Source organism: Mastomys coucha, unplaced genomic scaffold, assembly GCF_008632895.1.
Source record: "Mastomys coucha isolate ucsf_1 unplaced genomic scaffold, UCSF_Mcou_1 pScaffold21, whole genome shotgun sequence".
In the NCBI taxonomy this organism is placed as follows: domain Eukaryota; kingdom Metazoa; phylum Chordata; class Mammalia; order Rodentia; family Muridae; genus Mastomys; species Mastomys coucha.
Genome location: NW_022196904.1, coordinates 40,380,746 through 40,404,541, shown reverse-complemented (window position 1 = coordinate 40,404,541; position 23,796 = coordinate 40,380,746). Strand labels below are relative to the sequence as shown.

The 23,796-nt window shown below is 46.4% G+C and overlaps 1 protein-coding gene across 12 annotated transcripts in view; it reads right to left on the bottom strand.

Moving 5' to 3' along the window:
• The window catches only part of Nav2 (neuron navigator 2), a 654,216-nt gene that overhangs the window by 182,368 nt on the left and 448,052 nt on the right, over nt 1–23,796 (bottom strand). For 9 of the 12 annotated variants that reach the window (XM_031386765.1, XM_031386759.1, XM_031386760.1 and 6 more), the window contains 3 exons: nt 19,700–19,970; nt 15,704–15,772; nt 8,569–8,735 (listed from right to left, as the gene is read on the bottom strand). In XM_031386765.1, the coding sequence (XP_031242625.1) occupies nt 8,569–8,735; nt 15,704–15,772; nt 19,700–19,970 (507 nt within the window). The remainder of the gene's footprint in view (nt 1–8,568; nt 8,736–15,703; nt 15,773–19,699; nt 19,971–23,796) is intronic. The other 3 variants (XM_031386769.1, XM_031386761.1, XM_031386762.1) reach the window with 1 other exon arrangement.

Sequence of the window (23,796 nt, the reverse complement as noted above, 5' to 3'; positions counted from 1 at the left end):
CCCTGAAACAGAAACAAATTCTAGGACGTAAGTTGCACCATTGAGAATCGAGTACATTTTGGGATGGATGGATGCCTTTACAGGAGGTGGGGCTCAAGGAAAGGTCACAAACTATGGGTTTTACTGGTGACATTATCCAAATGACAAGAAGTACTTCCGGAACTTGCACAGATCACACAGACTCCATCCTTTATCTTAGAAAATCAGCTCATAGGTTTACAAACATCATCAAGGCTGTCTGCTGAAACCTAACATACGACAGCCAGAACAGGGCTGATCTGACCTGCCTGAACTCCTGTGGGGGCCAGAGAACTCCCCTCCCAAAAGATTCATCCATCCAACTGGGAGAAGACAGAAACAAAAGTCCTTTATTTATTTTTTAATGTGGAGCCAAGAATTGTTTCCCTGTTTTATTAACATGTATGTGTATGTGTGTGTGTGTGTGTGTGTGTGTGTGTGTGTGTGTGTTTTCAATGCCCATGTTCTAAAAATTCCCAACCACTGTATGAGAAAATGGGTAAATACTATAAAGGGGACCCCGGAAAACTCTGTGGGTCTTACCTTTGAGGGCCCCCAGCCCAGAAGCACATGTCTATGTGTGGCATCTAAGTTTCTGCAGAGGAGTAAGTGCCACTCTGTTAGTTGACTTTTTACTTGTCTCTCCCCCCAGACTGTGAGTCCTACAAGGGCAGGGCCTGGCACCCCTCTCTTCACTCTTGTATATCAGTGACTAGTCTGGTGCTTAATACGGAAGAGACTTTGCACAAATGACCTTAGACATGTCCCCTGGACATGAAGGGTGGGGTAAGTACCTGTATGACCAAGAGTGGGGTTGTTTACCATATACTGCTTTGCCTCATTTTAAATTAGTCACCTGCTAAAAACAAATAAAATCTAGCAAAACTTTCCAGTTATTCAAAATCCACTAGTGCCAGCAAAGATCTCTTTCCTTAGGATTAACCCTTCTCCTTGAAGTCTACAGCTGGCTGCCCACCTGAGGGGGAGTGAATGACAGCTAAGAGAAGGAGGGGCTTAGCTCAGAAGCTCACCTAGCTGCCCACCTCAGGGGGAATGAATGACAACTAAGAGGAGGAGGGGCTTAGCTCAGCAGCTCACTTAGCTGCTCACCTCAGGGGGAGCGAGTGACAGCTAAGACAAGGAGGGGCTTAGCTTAGCAGTTCACCTAGCTGCCCACCTCAGGGGGAGTGAGTGACACCTAAGAGGAGGAGGGGCTTAGCTCAGAAGCTCACCTAGCTGTCCACCTCAGGAGGAGTGAGTGACAACTAAGAGAAAGAGGGGGCTTAGGTCAGCAGCTCACCTAGCTGCCCACCTCAGGGGGAATGAATGACAACTAAGAGGAGGAGGGGCTTAGCTCAGAAGTTCACTTGGCTGCTCACCTCAGGGGGAGTGAGTGACAGCTTTGAGGAGGAGGGGCTTAGCTCAGGCCCTCAGTCAGACAGAATTTTTCCTCCAGGCCGCTAGGACCTTACTGAACATACTTAGCCATCCTTGGGTGTACAGTCACTCTCCCAAGTGGAGGAAAGAAAGCAGGGAAGCCATGCCTGGATGTGAACATCTAGACAAAGGAAGAATCTTTACATTTCTAACAGGGTACCTTATTTCAATGGTTAAGAGCAGTGGCTGCTCTTCCAGAGGACCCAGTTTTGATTCTCAACATCCACAGGCATCTGTAATTGAGCTCCAAAGGATCTGATACCCTGTTCTGGCCTGCACAAACATCGGAGAATGCAATCTGTACACAGATATATACGTACGCATACATATAGGACAAAAAAATGATTTTTTAAAAAAGTTGAATAAAGAAAAAAAAAGAATGCTAGGCAGAGATGAGGTGTATCACAAGACTCACACAGCAGAGGGCAGCAGAGGCTCACTGTCTTGGGCTACTGAGTCAAGATGGTTGTATGGGATTTTGCTTTTTTTCTCTCAAAACCTTGCTTTTTCCCAAGCGGAGTCACTATAGGCCAAGGGCCTTGCAACCCAGTTGTCATTTCAGGAAAATGCTATGATTCTCCCACCACAGCCAAAGCAACAGGACCCAGAAGGACCTGAATCACCTTTCAAGAATTAGGCGGGCTACGGCTCTGATGCTTGAGCCTGTGTTACCATCCACAAAGCTCAAAGAGGCTCTAAACTACAAAAATAGGCATAGGCACTGCTGAAGGACCTAGTGGGAGCCCCTCAGGACCTCAGTGCAGACCACTCTTCAGCACGGCCACTCACACAGGCACAACATTCGCTGCCGACAGGCTTGCCAACAATAGAGGCTACAGTAACTACTACCTTAAGACGGATATTCTTGCTGTGACCCCTCGTGTACAGCAGCATCTAGAGGCTAGACCCCTCTCACACCACGCTGGAGTTCTAAAGAACATCTTATCCGATAGGTTGGTTTCAGCCCTAAAGAGTCCGTCTTCTGCAGAGAAGGGGTCCAAGTGCCTTCATGAGAAACCCACCATCAAGTACTGGCTGTGGCTGAACCTGAGAGTCACAGCTTAGCTGCCCCTCTCCCCTCGCACCTTGCATTGTGAAGACAGCCCTTCCATGTCCACAGACGGGTTCATTTCCTCCAAAATAAATTTATCTTTAAATGTAAATGAATACTGTTAAATACACAAGTTAGGAGAAGAAAATGTTTTTTTTTTTTTTTAGAGAATATTAAAATGGAATGAACCCAGTCTTGCAGATCAAACTGCGGTAAACCTAAGGGAGCACACAGATGCCAAAGTGTATTCCCCTGCTAATGAAGCTTAAAATGAAATCGAACTCACGTACATGTGATGCTTTCTGCCTGACAAACAGGAGAAGGACAAGCACTGGGTTGATCACCTGCAGATCAGACGCACAGCAGTCACTCATCTTACATCCCCGATGTATTTTGCCCTTTTTTTATCTGGCTCAGTTTCCTTTCCTTTTCCCCACTCATTCTTCCTGTTCCCCAAAGCCAGGTTCATTGTCTTTTACAAGGATGGCATCCGGTGAAACTTAAGCTGGCGCACTGGTTTTGAAGCACATCCACATTGCAGGAAAGGCATACCTGGCCACACAGCCCTCTGGTCTCCATGGGAAAGAGTTAACCCAAGCATTGTCATTCATAGCTTTACACACCCAAGGGTTTTCCTGCCCCCACCCCACTCCCCAAGGCTATCCTGAATTCTGCAGCAGATAAAGAAAATGGCCCCTAAAGATAGTGAGAGAAAACACACCAGACATGATTTTGTTCCCCTTGAGGTTTGGCTTTTGTTTAAATCTAGATGTTAAGGACAAAAGCTGAAGTGTGAGCTTTTCGCAGTTCTCCCCAGTGTCTGCTCTCCTTGGCAGAAAGAGACTCCAAGCTCTCTAAGAGTCAAGAACACAAAGCCCTGACACAGGCAAGTTGACACTGTCAAAGTACTCCTGGCCTTCTGCTGCCACTGACACCACCTTGTATACCTCCAGCCCAAGTAAGGGATCAAAACCCAGCTCCTTGTTTTCTATGAGCTCAGCTAGCACAAGAAAGAATGAAAACATTTTAAAATAAAATATAATAACGACTTGAAGACTGGCAAAGTAAAAACCACAAAGCCAAAGCTGGCTTTGAAGTCCTTGGCTGTCAGTGAGCTCAGTTATCAAGTGCTGGCTCTGAGAATAAATTTAAATATAGTTGTGATAAAATAGACATAAAATTTCTATGGTTCCTCATTTTTGAGCTCCTGCTGCATGCCAGGCTTGGGGTATAGGATGGGAGATAGGTCTCACTACCTATAGTGACCTCTGTAATAGTAAGTCATCAAATTCTTGCTAAGAGTTACAGGGCAATAAGAAATGGTGTTTCTCATGATGTGCATGTAAGAACACAAGGGTAAGAAGAATAAGGGCTTTCCACCTTTACAGCCCTGAGGATTATAGGAATGTCAAATATAAACTCAGGAACCTGTGTCAAAAGGGCAAAGTTTATAAAACTCCAGGGTCTATGTTTGCATAGCCACCTTGAAAGTTGATTGACTGATAGTCCATAATCAGACCTTGAGAAGCAAGCTCTCCTTCACAGTAATCTAGGTGTATATGTGTGTGTGTGTGTGTGTGTGTGTGTGTGTGTGTGTATGACAGAAAAGTAGAAAGGAGACTATGGTGGGGAAGGAGAGGAAGAAGAGAGGGTAATGGGAAATACTATGACAGGTAACATGGGAGAAGGGATCAGAAAGAGGTAGACAAGGTACAGGAAGGAACAGTGGGGTGGTTGAATATTAGTACACTGGGACTGGAGAGGTAACTCAGCAGTTAACTCACTGATTGCTCTTCTAGAAGACCCAGGTTCTATTCCCAATATCCACAAGGTGGCTTATAACCATCTTTAATTCCAGATCTAATTCCCTCTCCTGGCTTCCTTAGATACTGTACAAATGTTATATATAGGAATACATGCAGTCAGAGTAAATATACACACAAAATAAAAATAAAACTTTTAAAAAAGAGAATTAGTGCACTGACCCATATACATAGATAGATATAGGTATAGGCATAGGTATAGGTATAGGTATAGGTATAGGTATAGGTATAGGTATAGGTATAGATAGATACATGCATATATCTTACAATGAAGCCCATATCTTTTCTTAAAGTTTATTTTATTATTTTAATCATGTGTATATGGGTGTCTGTGCCTGTATTGATATATGAATGAGGATTCATGTGACATCTAGAAGATGTTAGCTCTCCTGGAGCTGGAGTTATAGGCAGCTATTAGCTGTCTCGTATGGGTGCTAAGGAACTGAACTTGAGTCCTCTAAAAGAGTATCAGTGTTCTTAATCACTGAGCCATCTCTCTAGTCCCCACCAGCTTCTAAAAATTCAGTAACCAAAAATTCAAATTAACTGTCACACACAAAAAGTATGAGAGGGATCAGTGGTGAGTATCCTCTGTTTCTAAGGATGATTCATTGGAAGTAAATTACACTCAAAATTCCGACTGAATAATTTGATCCTATGGGAAAATATTGAGTATTGTTACAACTCGGGGTATCTACTATATTTAATAAAAGAGCCATTGAAGAATAATGGATAGAGAAGTATTGACAAAAGCTGCACTTTGGCAGTTGGTGGCTCCAGGTGACCCACAGGCCGCAGCTGTCGACCACAGACACTGTGGAAGGCATTCTCTCTATGTCTAGGCTTCTTACTCATTCTCCTTCACTTTGGTGTTCACACACTGTCCTGGGGCTCCAAAGCCAAAAGCATAATTAACAAATAATAGTAATTGGCTTGAGGAGATGGCCTAGTGTGTAAAAGTGCTTACTGTGCAAGCATGAGGCCCCAAGCTCAGGCCACCAAAACCCAGGCAAAACCCATGCAGTAGCATGGGTCTGTAATCCCAGCATTCCAACTACAGTGAGGTGACAGAGATAGAGACCCTGTCTCAGACAAGGAGGGAGGGGGAGGACCTACACTTGATGTTGTCCCTTCATGTGCACTTGCACACACATACATGGGGGGAGAGAGAGACAGAGAGAGAGAGAGAGACAGAGGGGGGGAGGGAAGGACAGGGAGGGTAAGAGAGATAGGGAGGGGCAGGGAGAGAAAAAGAAAGAGAGATAGGGAGGTAGGGGAGGGAGAGAGAGAGGGAGAGGAAGAAAAAGAGGGAGAGACAGTTATTAAAAGAATAATTTAGAGTTTGGAATTTATCAAAGCTATCTCAGATCACGGGCCAATCAATCACTGTGGCAGCCACCCATGTGGACTCTCTTCTCATTAGGATTATGTGGATACTTTTCATGGACTCCATTAGCATAATTAACAAATAATAATAATTGGCTGTCAAGGGTCACAGTTCCAGAATGACCAACAAGGCTTAGCTATCACTGTGGCACCCTCGGACAGGCCCACCACAGAGCCTACAAAAGTGAACCCAGCAGATCTGCTCTTAGATCAATACCCAGACCAACACGTGGAAACGTGTTTTAGAGCAACTCACTCCTCTCTGAGCTGCTGTCCTAGCACCAAGGGAAAGCAATGCAGTTGGAGTCACTCCAGACTCCTCCCCAAAGCAGAATCGGTTCTTACTACTTTGTCCTCAAGACTCAAGCACCTCTGCTATGGCACACCCGGAAACTACTCCTCCCTGCGTGCCTTTGCAAAGCAGCATCTTAGCCCCTTAGTTCCCACAACCAGCCTGATGCTAGTGAGGCCCATCCCAGTCTCTACTCATGGTCACAAAGGAATGAAAGAAAGAGGGTCCACTATACTCTCCTCTACAGGACTTAGAGTACCGGACTCCCTCCATTCCCTAGACTCATGATGTTATGTCAGAATCCTGGTGCAAAGCCCAACATAGGTGATTATCTTACAGGTCTGTCTTCTAATCACTGACTCTGTCACCAACCATGAAGTGCAATGCTTACAGACACTCTAAATCAATGGACCCAGTATAACACGGACATGACAAAATGCTAGACTTCTAATCCTGTCTCCTGACAAGAAGAACAGAGCAAAGAGGTGATGCAGCTGACAAAGACCAGAGGAAGAGGCCCACCAGGAAGCAGAATAGTTCTCAGGTTAACAAGGCCCAGTTGCAAGGACAGCTGAGCATGCCGCATATGTTACAGCTCTTCAGTGATCTCATGGGTAGAGGAGAAAGTGAGGCTGCCCGTTTTAGTCTCAAACCCAAAGGAGTGCTTACTATACTAGGCCATTGATAGTCACCATAATGTCGATAAAGTAGGCCAGATTTATTAGTTCAGCATGTTAAAACAATTTGCCTTGTTTCAACCTTCACTCCTCCCTGCCTCTCTGTAGCAAGTCTTGAACCTTTTTTTTTTTTTTTTTTTTTTTTTTTTTTTTTTTTTTTTTTTTGGTACATGTTGGTTTCATCCTTTTAAATGAGGTTGTGACATGGGTGAAACTAAAAAGAAAATAGCTTTTCCTTTTGAAGTAAAATCCAAGACATTTCTATATGTGAGTGTGTTGTATTTATATGGCTGTACTGTGAAAAGTTCTGGAAGGGTATGCACAGTTTGGTTTATACTAGTGCTTGTTAAGAAATATAAAAGAACTTTAAAAAATATGTGTTCTTGTACCATTTTGCAAACAGATGTGATTTTTATATTCCAAGCATACATTTATGGTTTTTTAAAAATATTACTTAATTGTTTTATTTATGTGAATGTTTCTATATGTGGGTATGTACATGTGAGTACAAGTGTCCCAAGGCCAGAAGAGGGACTCAGACGCTGTGGAGTTACAGGTGATTGTGTGCTGCCCAGCATGGGTACTGGAGATTGGAACTTGGGTCCTCTGCAGAAACCACATCCATCTCTCCAACTCCTCCAAAGACAATTTTTATAAAGAAAGCCACTTAGGCATGGGGAAGTAAAGAAGAGGTCTGGGATATGACTCAGTGATATGTTTGTGTAGCATGATGAGGCTCTGGGCTTGATCCCCAGCCCCTCAGAAGTGAAACTAAAAGACCAAAAAACTACACACATTAAACAAAAGCTCTTGATTTTTGAGTGAGAGAGACACCAAGGGATGGGATCACAGAGATGTGGCTGATCCATATATCCTGGATTAGACTTTAGGACTGGTTTTCAAGTTCCTGGTACCTTGGTTGAGAAATCCGTCAGCCTCATAAATATAAAAATCTCTCCCCTGCTCTGAAGGGGGAAAAATGTAGCCATTAGTAAACTCTCAAGGGAATCAGGCTCTGTGTCCCAAGTGTTCCTGGTTTGGGGAGCAAATAGGATGGGACCGACTTTATGCACAACACGAGGGCTGCCCAGGCTCCTAAGCCACCGCAGGGATGGAAGGGCAGCATGCTGTGGCTCAAAGGGATGGGTGCCATGATCCATGGTAAGCTCCAGGACACTTGCACACTGCCACCAGAAACACTTCTGAGAGACCTGGCTTTGGTTTCTACCCTCTGCTTGGCAAGGAGGGCAGGAAGGAAGCACTTGTCCAACCTGCCTTAGTTTCTCGAATGTCACGTAGGTCTGTCCAAGCAAAGATTCATTTTATCACCTTCTGTGGAGGTCTTCCACAAGCCACTCCCCTTGCTTTTTTTCCATCCTAAACACTCAGTGGCTCAGATGGTCAGTGATCATTATATCATCGAAACCCTAGGAACAAGGCTGTCTGCTTCTTATATGTAAGTCAAGTGCTTCACTGTAGCTGACCCAAAGGTGGAAACGTCCATATTACCAGTGCTCCTTCACATCATTTCTGATGACTCCCAAAGCATGCCCCAAGAAAACTGCATCTCTACTACATAGCATCCATGAAAATTTATTCTCAGATTTCAAATGGCATCTTGTTTCTAATCTGTAGCCAAGTGTCTTATGGGCCATGGCCAAACAAATAACTTATTCTGGCTGGCTGGCTGTGGATGAAACAGTGCTTTCCCCACTGTGCTAATGTCATTGATAACAACCTTCCTGCTAAGCATGTGTATGTCTGAACCACAGTTCTTCATCCTGTTTGCAAGCTCGAGCTTGACTCCACCCCAGCTCACCCAAAGGAACCAGACAGGTCTGCTAAGAGACAAACTGACAGAGAACTCCAGAGAAAATGACTCACCTTTTTCGTGGTTACTTGGTGGTGCAGGTGGGGGTGGAGAGGTGACAGGTTTGGACTTGTCGTAGTTGTTAAAGCTCTGGCTCCGACGGTTGCTGGCAGCAGCTGACCCTCCGCGTGTTTTGGCCTCGCTGCCTGCAGCGGCCACCCTCGTGGTGGGACCTGGGAGTCTAAAAGGCAAGAGCCAGAGGGTAATGCAGTCAGTCTTAGGAATACAGCAGTGTCCCAGAAAGAACTGCGGCCATGCAGGAGACCATCATCAACAACAACATCAGCAGCAACAACATCAGCAGCAACAACATGAAACCAAATAAACTCAGACACCAGGTCTATGGAGAAGGCTAGTTGAAGGATTTGGTGGGCAATACAGCAAACACTTAAGGCTCATAATGACCCCAGGAAAGCCCAATGGCATTTCTGAGAACACGATCCCTTTGAGTAAAGAGGAAATTTGAAGGAATCTGCTGATGAGAAATATAAGACCCATCTTCTTTATCTTCTGAGACAGGTGTTCTTACTTTCCAATATGAGCAAAATACCACATCCCTGACTCTATCCAGCATGCAGCATGATTCAGCTTAACCCTGAATTATTTCTCCCATGCGCACTGTGTTGGAAATAGTGTTTGCCATAACCCAGGGTGCAGGCATTAAGACCGGGATTCGGTTTATAACGGTAAAAAAGTAAACTGTGACAGCTCAAACCCAACACATCTGTGGTGCAAACCTGAGGCCTGGCTGACAGTGCTCTTCTGGCTATACACTTTCCTTCAACACCTGACAACCTGTCTCTGTGGCATCCCTTTGAGGCCGAGGCTCAGCTTGTTTCTACAGTCAACATATAAAGTCATAATTCTATCTGTGAAAACAGCAGGCTTCAGTTACTCTAAAGACAAATACACATTTTCCCTTTAAACAAAACCTCATTTTGGGTGGTTCTGAGAGTAAAGCTGCCAGATTTCTTTGTAGTGTGTCTAAAGATGTCAAGGAGTACTCCCTAGAGAGGTAAGGGGAAAGACTCCTCAAATCAGATTTTTGGTCCAGGAACTTACTAAGCAGGCTGTTTCCAATAATTAAAGTTGAAGGATGAATACATGATGACATATTTAGTAGTATCTTTCAGTTAAAACCCACTGAGCCGTGTTTAAAAGCAACTGGAGTCTCGGCTGACCAGCATTAGACCCAATGATAAGCCTGAGTTCTCAACTCATAAAGCTTTCAGCCTTCTCTTTCCATGCGATTCGGCGAGCACCAAAGAAGCCCAGAGTCTGGAAGCATTTTAGATGTAAGCAGCAAGCGCTTTAAACTTTTTCTCGTTGGCTCAGCAAGAAAGATGGCTGTGGAGCACACAGAGAACATGAGCTGGTGTGAAGGGCTGTAAAAGCGATCTAGTTAAAAAGCTGGCTGGGCCCCGGGAGCTGGGAGAGGTGGGGGTTGGGGGTGGCCATTCCCCTAACCAGCCACATTGAATCTTGAAGCCTGGAAGCCACTTGCTGTCAGTCACATCAGAATCATTGCTTCCTGCTGTGCGAGGAGCATCCACCCTTTGTGAATTTGTAACTTCTGGTTTGGAGAAATTCACTTCCACAAAGATAGAACTGGTACAAATCCCCAGACGTTCCAGCATCTGGGGTGGGGGCTGGATGTGTCAGCACAGCTGGTCAAGGAGATCCAGGGATGGGACCTTAGTGTCACATGGATCTACTTCTGATGCAGTGTCCTGCAAATCGCCCATGTTAGGTGACATGGCTTCTCATCCCTTGGTAGAACGGGTACACACAACAGCTGTTGGGTCAGACTGATTTAAGCAGCTGTGATCTGCAGAAGTCTTTATCCCTACATGTAGGACTGGCCAGAGGAGGAGGATGGAATTGTTCCAAGATAATGCAGAGGTATTCCTTAGTGCAGGCTTCAACAGGGGGTTGTAAAGAGCAGGGAGGCACAAAGCAGCAAGGTGGACAAAATCCTTTCAGAGTTGCTAGAGAGGCACTGTGCCCACTCAAGGCTGGACCACAGGAGATTTTTTTTAGAACAGTGCAGAGGCAAGCCATCTAAGCACAGGATAGGTTTGATCTTCTGGGGGCAATGTAATGGACAGAAAGCAGGCTTTCCCCATCCACAGGACTCCAAGCCAGCCTTACATCTGATACTCATATTCTTCATCTAAAGCTCTGGAAGAGCAGCAACCCAATGGACAGCTGTACATTTGACATGGGCCTTGATACCTGGTCTGTAGTAATTACTGACTGCCACGGAATTCCCCTCTCATCCTTCCTGCTTGGCCCACACTTGTAAAGAACTAGCTATCGCCATAAAGGGAACACACTGTGGTACAGAGATAAAGGAAGTAGACAGACTTACACGCTGAGAAGGAAGGACAAAAGTTAGTACTAGATCATCATTTTGAAAGAGGCAAGATAGGCCTTGTCAAGTAGGGCTCTCTCTCTTCTTAAGGAAAGCAGAAGAGAAACCATTTTGTCTGTGATGGAAAACTTGCTCTTGGGAGCCTCGCATTGGTGAAATAGTCTCCATTTGGGACTAAGAAGATCAGTCCCGGATCCCTCGTGGTAACCATGGTTCGGTGCTCCTCTGGTGCTTGAAATGATTTCTCTGAAGTTCATCCATCTGATGATTTTTAGCAAAAGCCACCTCTGCAGGCTAGTTTTATGTCAACTTGATACAGGTGCAAGTCATTTGAAAGACAGGAACCTCATGATAAAATCACTCCATAAGATTAGGATGCGGGCAAGCCTGTAGGGCATTTTCTTAATTAGTGTTTGGTGGGGGAGGCTCCAGCCCATTGTGGGATGTGGAGAGCAGGCTGAGCGAGCCAGGATGAACAAGAAGTCCGTAAGCAGCATCCCTCTACTGTCTGCATCAGCTCCTGCTTCCGGGTCCCTGTCCTGTTGAGGTCCTGTCCTGACTTCTTCCAATGATGTGGAAGTGTAAGTCAAATAAACCCTCCCCTCCTCAACTTGCTTTTGGTCATGGTGTTTGATCCACAAGAATAGTAGCACTAAGTAAAACACCATGTCCTATACAAAGACCATGGAGAAATGTATGTTAGGTAAGAAAGAAGAAATCAATCATGCTCATGTCCCCCAGGCACCCTTGGGACAGTGTGTCAATCTGTAACTGAATTACTTCAGAATAAACTTTAGTATGAGATTTCAAGTGGGGGATTTCAAAGTCAAGGGCAACCACCTAAGCGAGGCGGCTGTGTGACCACGGGGGTGGGGTTGGGGTTGGGGGTGGGGTGGGGAGCGTTCTATTGGCTGCAGCAGGTAGCACTAGTGTAGGTACAGTTCTCCCTGGATTCAGAGGAGCCAGCTGACCCCCAGCTGGCATCGAGATGACACGTGTGTAGAAGCAAAGAGGTAATTCACGGAAAGGAAATGATACGTTTCAAAAGACGAGCGACCCCAGAGCAAGACCCAGATTTGGTGTGTGGATGGGGACTGTGAATAGAGGCTCAGAAGTCATAGCACTCTACACATAGTGAGAGCTTACAGAGAGAGGAGATGAAGCCAGGCATGGTGACTCATGCCTGTAACTCTAGATACTTCGGGCTGACACAGGAAGAGTTGAAGGCCTTTTTGGCCTCCTGAGTATGTTCAGGGCCAGCCAACACAACTCAGTGAGATCTAAAAAGACGTCTAAAGTTCTTGCTCACTGGTAGAATGTATCTGCCTTGCATACAATGTAGATTACCACCAAAGTACAGCTGGCCATGGTGGCTCACACCTATAATCCTGCACTGATGAGGCCGAGACAGGCAGACTGCCCTGATTCAATGCCACCCTGTGCTACAAAGCAAGACTCTATGTCAGAAACAAGGCACATTAAAAGAGGGCAGAGGAAATAATTGGAGTGTGATGGTTCTTGGGGGACAGAGTAGGGTGACCCAGCCAGGGGAAGGGAACAGGACCAGAGGAGGGAAGAGCTTGTGGTCACACTAGGAAGCCAGGACTCTGTCCTATCCCTCGGGACTGAAGCATTAATTAAGGAGGCAGTGGGCAGAGCTGGAGCTAAAAATAAGAGTTTGTCTTCTTTACCAGTGACACAGACCCATGGCCTCCCACGGAGGCTCGCAGCCTCTGGCTAAACATTCTGTAGTTCATTACCATCGACGTCCTTGTGTATCACGGGAACTTGGATCAACCCCAGCCTGGAAGCCACTTGCTGTCAGTCACATCAGAATCCTGCCTTGTTGAAGAGCCGGGCCTGACCCATAGGAACAGCTGCAGGTGGCGTGGCAGATGCTGCCCACCGCACAGCCTCACTGAAGCAAGTCAGCAGGAGGCAGGCGGGCAGATTGGCCCCGTGTCATTCACAGCACCCGAGAGGTCCCAGCGGCTCTGCAAGGAGAACTTCACTTTGGATGATCATTCCGTGTCCAGCTTCGAATTGACAGAAGGCACAGATGGAGGTTCCCAAATATACATGATACTTTAAAACATTACATTTAAAGGGAGTCCCGTGGAAAAGTGGGAGACAAGTCTTGCTTCTTTGAGAGCCATGGTCAAATTCTTCAAAGTGTGTGGAACACCAAGCAGGGGACTGAACTCATTCCTGGCATGGAACCCACACCAAGCCCCTGTGCCTCCGTTCCACACGCTGTACGTGCTGATGGTAAGAGCGCCGTTCTTCTCTCCCAAACCACTTCAAAGGCTGGGAGTGGGGGGGTGTACCCCTCCCAGGAAGCATGGCAGCTTGTGTGCACATGCTGGGGGTGGGGAGCCCAGGACTGGAGATGCTTTCTTGCCAGACAAGATGATTAAATGCTAAATCTCTCATTTCCACAGCATCTGCTTTTCAGCAGCTAGGCAGAGGCCTGATTATCCCACTAATATGATTCCACTCCCCAAGATGGCCAAGGCGGCCATAGAGGGAGCCATTCAGCCTGGCTGCCATACCTGGCCTAGCTCAACCAGGAAACCAACATCACCCACGCATACCTGCAATTTACTGTGCACCAATGATATTCTAGAACTGGAAAAGCCTTTTTACAAAATCCTCAGGACACTGTGCGTGAAGCAAGGTAGACAGACACACATGCTTCTGAAGATGGAATCATTTACCCAGGCAGTGCTAACTGGCAGCTACATCCTTGTGTTGCCAAGCTTTCCTGCCTCCTGTGAATAGAACATGGTATCTGCCTGTGAGTCTACCAGGGATGCCAGGGAGAGGATAACATGGTAGACTGCAGAAATGCATGAGGACCACATTCAAGGCTGAGGCTTACTCTGCTGAACATCTCTGGTGCCCATTAAGGTACTTGGTCCTGGCAGGAATCCAGTCAGCATTTACAGTTCCACAACAGACTTGTTTCTAGAGTTCTAGGGGCAAGTGGCCTACTCAGCCAGAGGTTGGGGGGTGTCTGTGTCTCCTCTACCAACCAGAGTTTACTGTTGTACTTATGGGTACTTAATCAGCCCCAGTCCGTATCAGGGCAATGCTCAGGGGTAGGATCTGGGAAGGGGAGCCCAGGAGTATGAGCCCATCCCTCTGTTGGCACTCAAACACAAGATGCACTCAAAATGCACTTTTGATGAGGGATGCGATGGCTCTAGAGGAAGCCGGACCTTGGCTGGTGGTAAAGCTGAAAACTCTGTTCCTGGCACAGGCTTAGGATGGGATAGCTGTACCCTCGTCTTCAGCTCCTCTCTTCCCCTGCCGCCACACAGCATCTGTGCCAATGAAGGGCAGGCATGTGCTTCCCATCAGATGGCTTCTCAGACAGCTCCTGTCTTCTTCTCTTCTGGGACAAAGCATTGGGTTTCCTGAGAACAGACACAGGTTCCTCCCGGCTGCCCCGTTCCTTTGCCGTGTACATACATTTGCACGATGTTCAGATTCAGTGGGATCGGCCTGCTGGCATAGGGGACCCACTCCTGCTGCAGCTTCCTCTTCTTCATCAGGGAAAGCAGTCTCTTACAGGTAACAGGTACGTGCTGTTCACTGAAGCAAAGGGCCATGCATTTTCTCCTCCACCAGTCAGGCTGCTCCAGGCTGGGTCTTGCCCCGGACAAGTTTTTCAGAAAAAGGCACTGATTATAAAAGGTTACTAGAGCCTCGCAAAGGGGACAGCTGGCAGCTTGTCACACTGGGCTGTACATGGATGAAATGAAGGGTCGCTTTTCCCTCACCTTCAGGATACAGTTCCTTGGAAAGTAAAGATAGCACCAGTCATCATGGGAGGATCACCCAGTGAGCTTCTCTTGGGTGCCGCAGGGGCAGTGTAAAGGATTAGGCTGAGGCAGGGGCTCAGGCAGCAGGTTTGATAACTAACAACTGCACAACATCAGAATGCGCAAGAAAGAAACAGGTATGGCCTAAGGGTTCTAGGGCAAAACAAGAGATGGCGCTTTCCCATCTTCTGTGTAGACTGGGAGCAAATGATCACACTTGTGAATAGTTTCCATATCCGTAAAATGGAGCTATTAACACAACCTACCTGGTTGCCTCATGGAGGCTATAGGATTAAATAAGACTACAGATGTTATAATGTAACTAGGGTTGCCCATACCCAAGCATGTGTCTCAGGGTTCAGGACAGGATGTCTGCAAACAAGTGACTGTGTCCCCCCTCCCAACCCCTGAAAATTGAGGCATGGTATGCAGGAGAATCCAAAAACAAAGACATGACAGACTTCTGTAATGAATTCACATTTTGGATCTCAGCTCATAAAGACATCTACCCCTCCACCCCCAGTTAGTAACTGAGCAACCATGACCATAGCCAAAGCACAGCACACAGAGAGGAGATGCGGATTAGGGCCAGGATGAAGCAGGGGGCAAATGCATTCACCATAAGATAGCTACATAACTACCTGGAAACTCACCTCTTTCTATGAACAGGTTTCTCATGACAAGGTGAAATCAATACAGTGTAAACACCCAGTCTGAGCCAGTCACTTACACACATACAAAGCTTCTCACACACATACACACACTCCCACCCAAGCCCACTCTCAGAACTCCCCCAGCTGAATCAATAGCCAAAGCATGTTTGGGTTTGGGTAACTGGAGACTCGAGCAGGGAGGGGAATCAACAGGGAACTCAGCCAGCAGGGAGGCAATGGGAAGAGTGGGCTGGGTTTAAACCATGCTTCGGAGGACACAGAGGACACTGCTAACCTAGAGATCTTTCTCTGACCCAGAGTGAAGCGGATGATTTTGCTTTGAGATGAGTCCTTAGATGATGCACTGCAGGGTAGGAAGGAAAAGGTGGAACAGATGAGTGAGGAGAGACACATTAGGCAGGCCAAGAAGAAGTCCCTGGGCTGGTCCTCCATATACTTCTTTCTACTAAACACACAAGACCCTCCAGGTCTAACTTCAGTGATTACAGTTCGAAGAAACTATGGTCAAGATTATCTAAAGCTAGGCTTGTGATCTTGCTACTCAGGAGGCTGAGGCAGGAGGATGGATGGTGTCTGTTACTTTTCTATTGCTGTAAATAGATGCCGTGACCAGGGCAACTTATATATAAAAAAAAAAAAAAAAAAGTCTATTGGGAATTACAGTTTCAAAGAGTGAGTCCAGGACCATCAAAGAGTGGCCTGAACCACCACAGTTGGCATTTCAAGACCTACTGGAGCCAGAGTGAGCTCAGGGTCATCCCTGGCAACTCAGTGAGGCCTTGTTTTAAAATACAAAGTAAAAAGGAAGCTAGGGACATGGTCCAGTAACTGAGTGCTTGCCAAATATGAGCAAGGCCCTAGGTTTAACTGTAAGACAAAACAAAGGATCTAGCTCAGGTTGATCTAACTAGATTTAGGTTGCTGATCCCTCTGCCGTGCCGGCTCAGTTCCACACTAAATATCCTTGCCAAGTTCACTCATCTGCACGCTTTCTTTATCCTTTTTGATTTGGTTTTCTGTGATAGGGTCTCATGCCTAGGATGCTCTGAGACACCTTCACTTTAGAGTTTGGGCTGGCCTGGAATTTGTGGCAATCCTCTTGTCTCAGCTCCTCCTTCCTGTTTTCCTACTTTTCTAAAGCACTGCAATGCTTGAGATAGGAAGCATTTAGAACACGCAGAGCAATACTCTCTAAAGTACTGATGTGTTGAACTCACAGGATTGTTTGCTGGGCTATAAAGGCAAACACCTCATAAATGTGCACATATAAAAACTCTTGGTCAGATTTAATCAATTTATAGTTATTTTGTGTTGTTTATCTTTCTTATGCCTTTTAAGATAAAAGTTAGGGTACTAGAGATGGCGATCTACCACGGAGTTGTTTCCCAAACTGAAACACTTATTTTGACATCCATTTTTCTTGTAGTACGGTCACGAGAAAACCTGCGTTAAGAAGCACTGTTCTCTGGGAGTAAAAGGAGAGTAGAGAATGGTAAGGAAAAAAAAAAAGAAATCAAGCAGTTTTTGAATGTTGCCTAAATAATGGAATATGGATTGTATTTAAGATAGACACAAATGGAAAGAAACAAATGGAAGAAAATACGCTTCTCCCAGAGATTCTATACTTCATGTTGTGAATTATGGATCAAGTGCCCAGGCACAACAAAGACAGTAAAGTGATAAGGCAAGCCATGGCTGCTCTGACATCACTACACCTATGTCTCAGATGTTCTGGAATGATTTAGGCAGGCTTTGTAGAAAGCTGCCAAATCTTGATGCTTGCTGTATCGCATATGGAACCTAGACATGTGGGGTTTTCCTTTTTTTTTTTTTAAAGATATATTTATTTTTATTTATATGAGTACACTGTAGCTGTTTTTAAACACACCAGAAAAGGATATCAGATTCCATGACAGATGGTTGTGAGCCCCCACATAGTTGCTGGGAATTGAACTCAGAACCTCTGGAAGAGGAGTCAGTGCTCTTAACTGCTGAGCCATCTCCAGCCCTCTAGATGTGTTCTTAATAGGCTTCTCTGCATCTTAAAGAGTTCTAACAAAACACCAGACACAGACCTGGCATCTAGGGTGCTCGCACCAGTACCCGACACTAATAGCCAAGGGTCCAGATGGTTACCTTTGGGGCTTTGGCTACCAAAGATAGACTGTGAGGCTAGTAGCACAGTGTAAGCCAACGGTGATGCAATGCTATCATCCTTAAGTCCATAGCCAGAGTGTTAGGATGGGATATCTTGCGTCTGGACCTTGGCAAGATGCTTTGAAAGTAAGAGCGGGAAGCAACAGTGTGCAGCCGATGAGGCCACTCATGTGCAGAAGTACTCAGCCTGGTGGGATGGGGGGGTCAGTGAGGATATAACTTCTCAACTCCTACTTCATGCCACCACTTTGTGGGGTCAGAAAGCATGACATTATGGCAAGAACCCTCTGCTGTTGGAGTAAATGAATTTAAAAGAATCACTGACTTCAGTGTGGCTGTTCCTGAAGTAAAGTGTTCCTTAGCAATAGGTTGTTTTTCTTACAACCTAAAAATCTGAGCTTTATAATTTGGGCTGCCTCTTCTTCCCCAACTCTATATAGTGAGTCTGTTTGTAGGCTCCCTGGCTCAACCTTCAACATATCCCTCAGGTCCATCTCCATCCACCTCAGACCACCTTGTTCAAGTCACTGGCACTGCCTAGTCTGCAGGTCTCCTCCACTGGAGTCTTTCATTTCGCTCTTGTTCCCCCATAAGTTTATTCATCAGAGAATTCTTTTTTCTCAATGTAAATCCAATCTAACGGTGAGACTCCTTTAGCCACCTGGCTCCTTAGAAAAGAGTCCAAGCTCACTTCACTCCGCCTGACTTTGGTACCATATCCATCACCACACAGCACCTTCTTTGCTTGCGGGTAATCGTCCAGTTCCTTCTCTTCCCACTGCCATGCCAAGCTTGCTCCTACCACAGAGCCTCCACACTAGCTGCTCACCCTGCCAGATCTCTGCAGTCGAGGTTTGCACAGTTAGTTTCCTTCCGTTCATGTCTCACCATTAGATGCCATGTTCTCAGAGGGGCTTTCCCACTAACCCAGCCTAAACTATCAACCCTGAATCCCACCATCTTCCTGTGGACGCACTTGCCTCTCCCATCTCCTTCCTGGTTTGTATGCTTGTGGTGCAGCCTCCTCCAGGAACATGTAGAGAGCAGGTATCATGGCTATCATTCATCTCTGACTCCCAAGTGACTAACAGTACCTGGCACATAGAAGGCTTTGCTCTCACAAGATAAAAGAACGCAAACTGGCAGATTCAAGATTCTGAGTAGACATGCAACAACAATCATAACAACTTAACTATGAGCCTCTCTCCTCTTCCCACACAGAACCTTTTCCCTGCACTATAATTCTAGCAAGCATTTCAGGGAATGGGCCTGTGCAGAAGGCAGCGTGGGAATGATGTACTCAACTCAGGTCTGCTAGGGAGCCTCCAGCCAGGGGAGTTCCCACCTAGGCATCCCTCCAAGGAAAGAGCAGAGCGCCTGGCTGCTTGGTGGGCTCTCTCTCTCCCTTCCTCCCTCTCTCCCTCCCCGCCCCCTCTGCTAGTCCATGCAGTTCTCCTATTTCACAAATTTCCATAACGCCAGTTGGGTAATTAGATAATTAATTAGGGGGCCTCATTTACATCAGACCCATTCCTCCTGGCTGTAAATACCCTGCCAGGAGGGAAACTGCACTTTTCATGGGGAAACACAGCTGTGACTCCAAGGTAGTTGAGGGTCAAGCAGCTTTGGGCTTGATTTGTGGCTAGCAGGTGTTAAAGGGTCTAACGAGTTCAAGAGGCCTTCTGTACTGGTGCTTTGGGGCATGGTGTTTTTCAGCACACATTCAGTGAAAACAGGCAACCAATCAGACCAGTGGCACTGGGTATCACTGCTAGCAACGGGTGGCTTAAAAGAAGACAGTTATGATGGGCATTTCTACAGAACTTTCTCCTGAATTTAAAGCTTTCCAGTTTTTAATACATCGGTCTTTTTCTGCCATTAAAGCAGATGACCTGTGGGTGATCTTTTTACAAAACAGCTTAGGAATGTGCAGGCCTCTTCCTGACCTGTATGAACACACATCTCTAATGGGTACAGTGGAACCTTGTTGTATATCTATCTGGAGGCCATGCTAATGCCTCCACAGACCGCATAGGCTACCTTACACAGCTGCAGAGAAGGACACCAAAAGATCAGCGGCACCATCTGCCCCCCACCCCCCAGAGGAGCCCACCTGGACTGCATTTCCGCTTGTGTTTTTGCTTGCTGATGTGAAATTGGCTGGAGGGGCTGGCACGGGGCTTGGGGAGTGGCCAGCCCCTGTTGCTGAGGGATGCCAGCCTGGTTCTGGGACGGCGCCCCGGCCACCTGAGACCCGGCAGGTGGCAGAGGGGATGAGGAGAGGGGTTGCTTCTCAGGCTGCTGCTGCTGTTGCTGCTGCTGCTTGTATCGGGAGAGGCTGAAGAAGAGGCCTAGAATGGCCTTGAGGTTCCCATTCCTGATCTCTGCAAGACAATAGAGAGGTTCTCATCATCAGAAGCATAAACACGAGGAACAACAAACCTTGTCAAATCGATGGCATGGTTGAAACTGCCATGAAATTTTAAATGTTTTTAGGAAAACCTAATTTTGCACGCCATAGGCCCTGCCTGTCTAAACTGGAAATGACTTATCGTAGTCAATCTGCTTGTTGTTTTCATAAATAAAACTTAAGGTCCTTGCTTAACATATATCGGAGGTTTAAGAACAAATGTGCAAGAATGCCTCTGCACAGTTTAAATAAAATAAGGATTCTTGTCAGCCTTTCTTTTCCATGTTCAATGGGCTTCTTCAGCCCCACCTGAGTTCAACTCCTGAAGGTCCATTAAAATCACTCCTAAACCACAAAGAGATTAGTCTAGTCTCCCCATGGGGTTGAAGTAGATGTACCAGGCGAGTCAGAACTGGCTGGCTGGCTGGCAAGGGCCAGGAGGAACTTCTCAGTAAGAATACCACTGAAAGAATGAGTGTCCCTCTCAAGACTGAGCCTGTGATCTGGGCAAGGCTGTGGATCCTAGACTGCTCTCTGGCACTAGCAGAGGCACTATGCTCTAGCTCCATCTGCCGAGTCCACACTCTGAGCCTCAAGCTACTCAAAGCATGCCAGGAGGCTGCCACTGAATCCAAATCCTTTCTCTCCTCTACCCAGTCAACATTTCAAACCAGTGGCCCAGCCTGTCTTGTCCCTTGAATCCACAATTTGAATTCAGGCTTTGAGTGGGGAGCGAGAGTGGAAGAACCAGGCCCCATCAGGACTCACATGAAATATTTCCTATATGAAAATAAAGTTGAACAGAATGGGAAGAACTTTAAATTCCAGACGGTACGTTTTAGACATTAAAATGCATTTGCCTGGAGGCATGCATAAAAAGCTGTGGCAAGGAATGAAATATTTATTCCATACAGAAGCTGAGCATCCATCCTTTTATGTAGCATTTTTAACGCCAGCTGCCAATGGCCACAGGCTACACTGACCCCAAGGCATTGAAGTAGGGCCACGGAGAAAGAGGAACATCAGAGATGAAAACCCAGAGAGGTGATATTCTCCACCCACCCCACCCACCCACCCACCCACTATACTAGCATAAAACAAGGCCAAGGAAGCTTTAGGGGTCTTGTGAGAGGGTGGGAGTCAGCAGCCCTGCTTGTATGTGCAGGCCTCAGGCTGAGAGCCCTGGCTTTGGAAACCTGCCCAGGAGTGCATAAGAGCATCCTCTAAGGTCCAATGCAGGCAAGAATGTGTGAAGGAAAGTAATGTGTGCCTTCAGGACAAGCCATGTTCCCACAAGGAAGGAAGGGCAGTCAGCCAGACCTTTGGACCTGTGTCCAACCCTCCACCCAAGTTAGACTGGGACAAAGCATTTGTTTTGCCAAAGCACCCCTTTCCTCAGGCTGTGAGGATAACAATACACCCTTCCGGAAGCCAGTCTTCCAGCCACACTTGGAAAGCTAGCAGGTTCTGTGAAGGCTGACAGGTGAAGCAGAAGACTTACAAAGTCTGTACCTCTGGACTCCAGCCTGCACTCTATTGCCCTCCAGCTGTGCAAGCCCTGCCTTCTCTCTGGGCCTCTTAGGACGGGCAAGAGCAAATGACGTCATGACTCACTGTGTGTGAATAATGATGATCTCCACCACTCTTGGTGCTACCGGGAGAACACACCCCCAGAACCCCAAAGAAAACAGGCATACAGCTTCATGCTGCACGAACAAGTCTCTCATGGTGATGACTTTTCCAAATGATTTATTAGAGGGTTATTTTATGGGTCTGAGTATCTTTCGTGCACAAATATGTGTGCGCTGTATTTTTCTGTATGTGTCTTCATGCTGTATGACTCAAAGCCTCTGTGCCTTTTGCCTGCAGAAGGTGCTGTTGAATTCCCCGAGTTCAGGTCCCTTGCAAGAGCAGTCAGTGCTTTTAACCACCGTCCCCAAACTATAATTATTTTTTAAAGTGCATTTTGCTTTGTATGCACCAAGGAGAAGTGCATACCATGGCGTACCTGTGGAGGTTAGAGAACAACTTCTGATAGACAGTCAGTGCTCAGGGCCTGCTTGAAGCAGTAGTGGGCATGTTCAAATCAGTGCCCAAAGCCTGACAGCCCACCCAGTGCATATGGGCCCCAGAGACTGAACTCAGGTCATCAGGCTTAGCAGCAAAAGGCCGGTACCTATTAAGCCTTTTCTCCAGCCTCAAACCATGATATGGATATGTGGATCTCTTGATTATGCCACAATGAGTGGTGGAAGTCAGGACTGACCTAGTCCAACTGGGATGCCCAGCCATTGCTTATGAGCTACCCCGTAACATGGATTCCCAGAAAGTGTCAGAGGTGAGGGCACACTCCCTAGCTTTGCTGTGTAGCTCCAGCTGCTTTGTTCTCTAGCCCAAGGAAACCGAAGGAGCTGCATCCTGTTCCCAGATGTCCTTATAAGTACACATCACAGACTGTGAGGCTGGGGGCAGGGAGTATGACTCAGTCAGTGACTTCAGTCATGTGGAAACTGAAGCCAACAGTAAAGGACAACACATCTCTGGTCATCTCTTGGACAGAGGCCTGAGTAAGGGATGGAATTCAGAAATTAATCAAGTGTCAACATTCAAATGAACACCTATGAAGGAACATGGGGGGGGGAATGAACCTTCAAAATATGAATTTATTGGAGTAATAACAGCTATTCTTGGAGATGAAATCTATATAAAATCTAATTCTTTTGTGCTTTTCCCAGTTATCAGGATGGTGAGTAGTTGATGATTAGCAAGTTTTTTTTTAAAAGATTTATTTATTTATTATATGTAAGTACACTGTAGCTGTCTTCGGACATACCAGAAGAGGGTGTCAGATCCCATTACAGATGGATGTGAGGCACCATGTGGTTGCTGGGATTTGAACTCAGGACCTCTGGAAGAGCAGTCAGCTCTTAACCGCTGAGCCATCTGTCCAGCACCCTCCCCCTTATTAGCAAGTTTTATGACTGACCAATGTGGACCTCCAAGCTAGTCGAAAGTGCATGGTGCCTGTTGTTCCGTTGCCCTGGACCAGGGTGGGGATGGGGATGTACTTAAGGGGAAGCTGGAAGTTAGAAGGATGATGAGATTTCTCCAAGGTAATAAGCTCGGGGGTGGGACTTGAATCCAGGTATTTTTCTAGCTCAGGGGTTGGTTTTCCTAACACTGTGTGAGTGACTTGGCTTGCTTGAATGCCCGTCGCATGTGGTGAATTTAAAAACAGCAGATAGGGGCTGGTGAGATGGTTCAGCGGGTAAGAGTACTGACTGCTCTTCTGAAGGTCCTGAGTTCGGATTCCAGCAACCACATGGTGGCTCACAACTACTCGTAATGAGATCTGATGCCCTCTTCTGGTGCATCTGAAGACAGCTACAGTGAATTACACGGAAGCAAGCAGGGCCGGAGCAAGCGGGGCCAGAGTGAGCGGGGCTGGCAGAGGTCCTGAGTTCAATTCCCAGCAGCCACACACATGACAGCTCACGGCCATCTGTACAGCTACAGTGTACTCATACACATAAAATAAATAAAATAAATCTTAAAAAAATAAAAACAGCAGATATTGTTTTAGTTATTAAGGTAGCTCAAGGGCATGTAGTATTTTTTATTTCCTGGTACATTTAACATTCCTTAACACATTTTTAAATAAACCACACAAGAAAAACAAAAGTTGGGGGGGGAGGGTAAAAAAAAAGCTAAAAAAGAGAATTAAAAAGCCCAGCATAGCCGGGCGGTGGTGGCGCACGCCTTTAATCCCAGCACTTGGGAGGCAGAGGCAGGTGGATTTC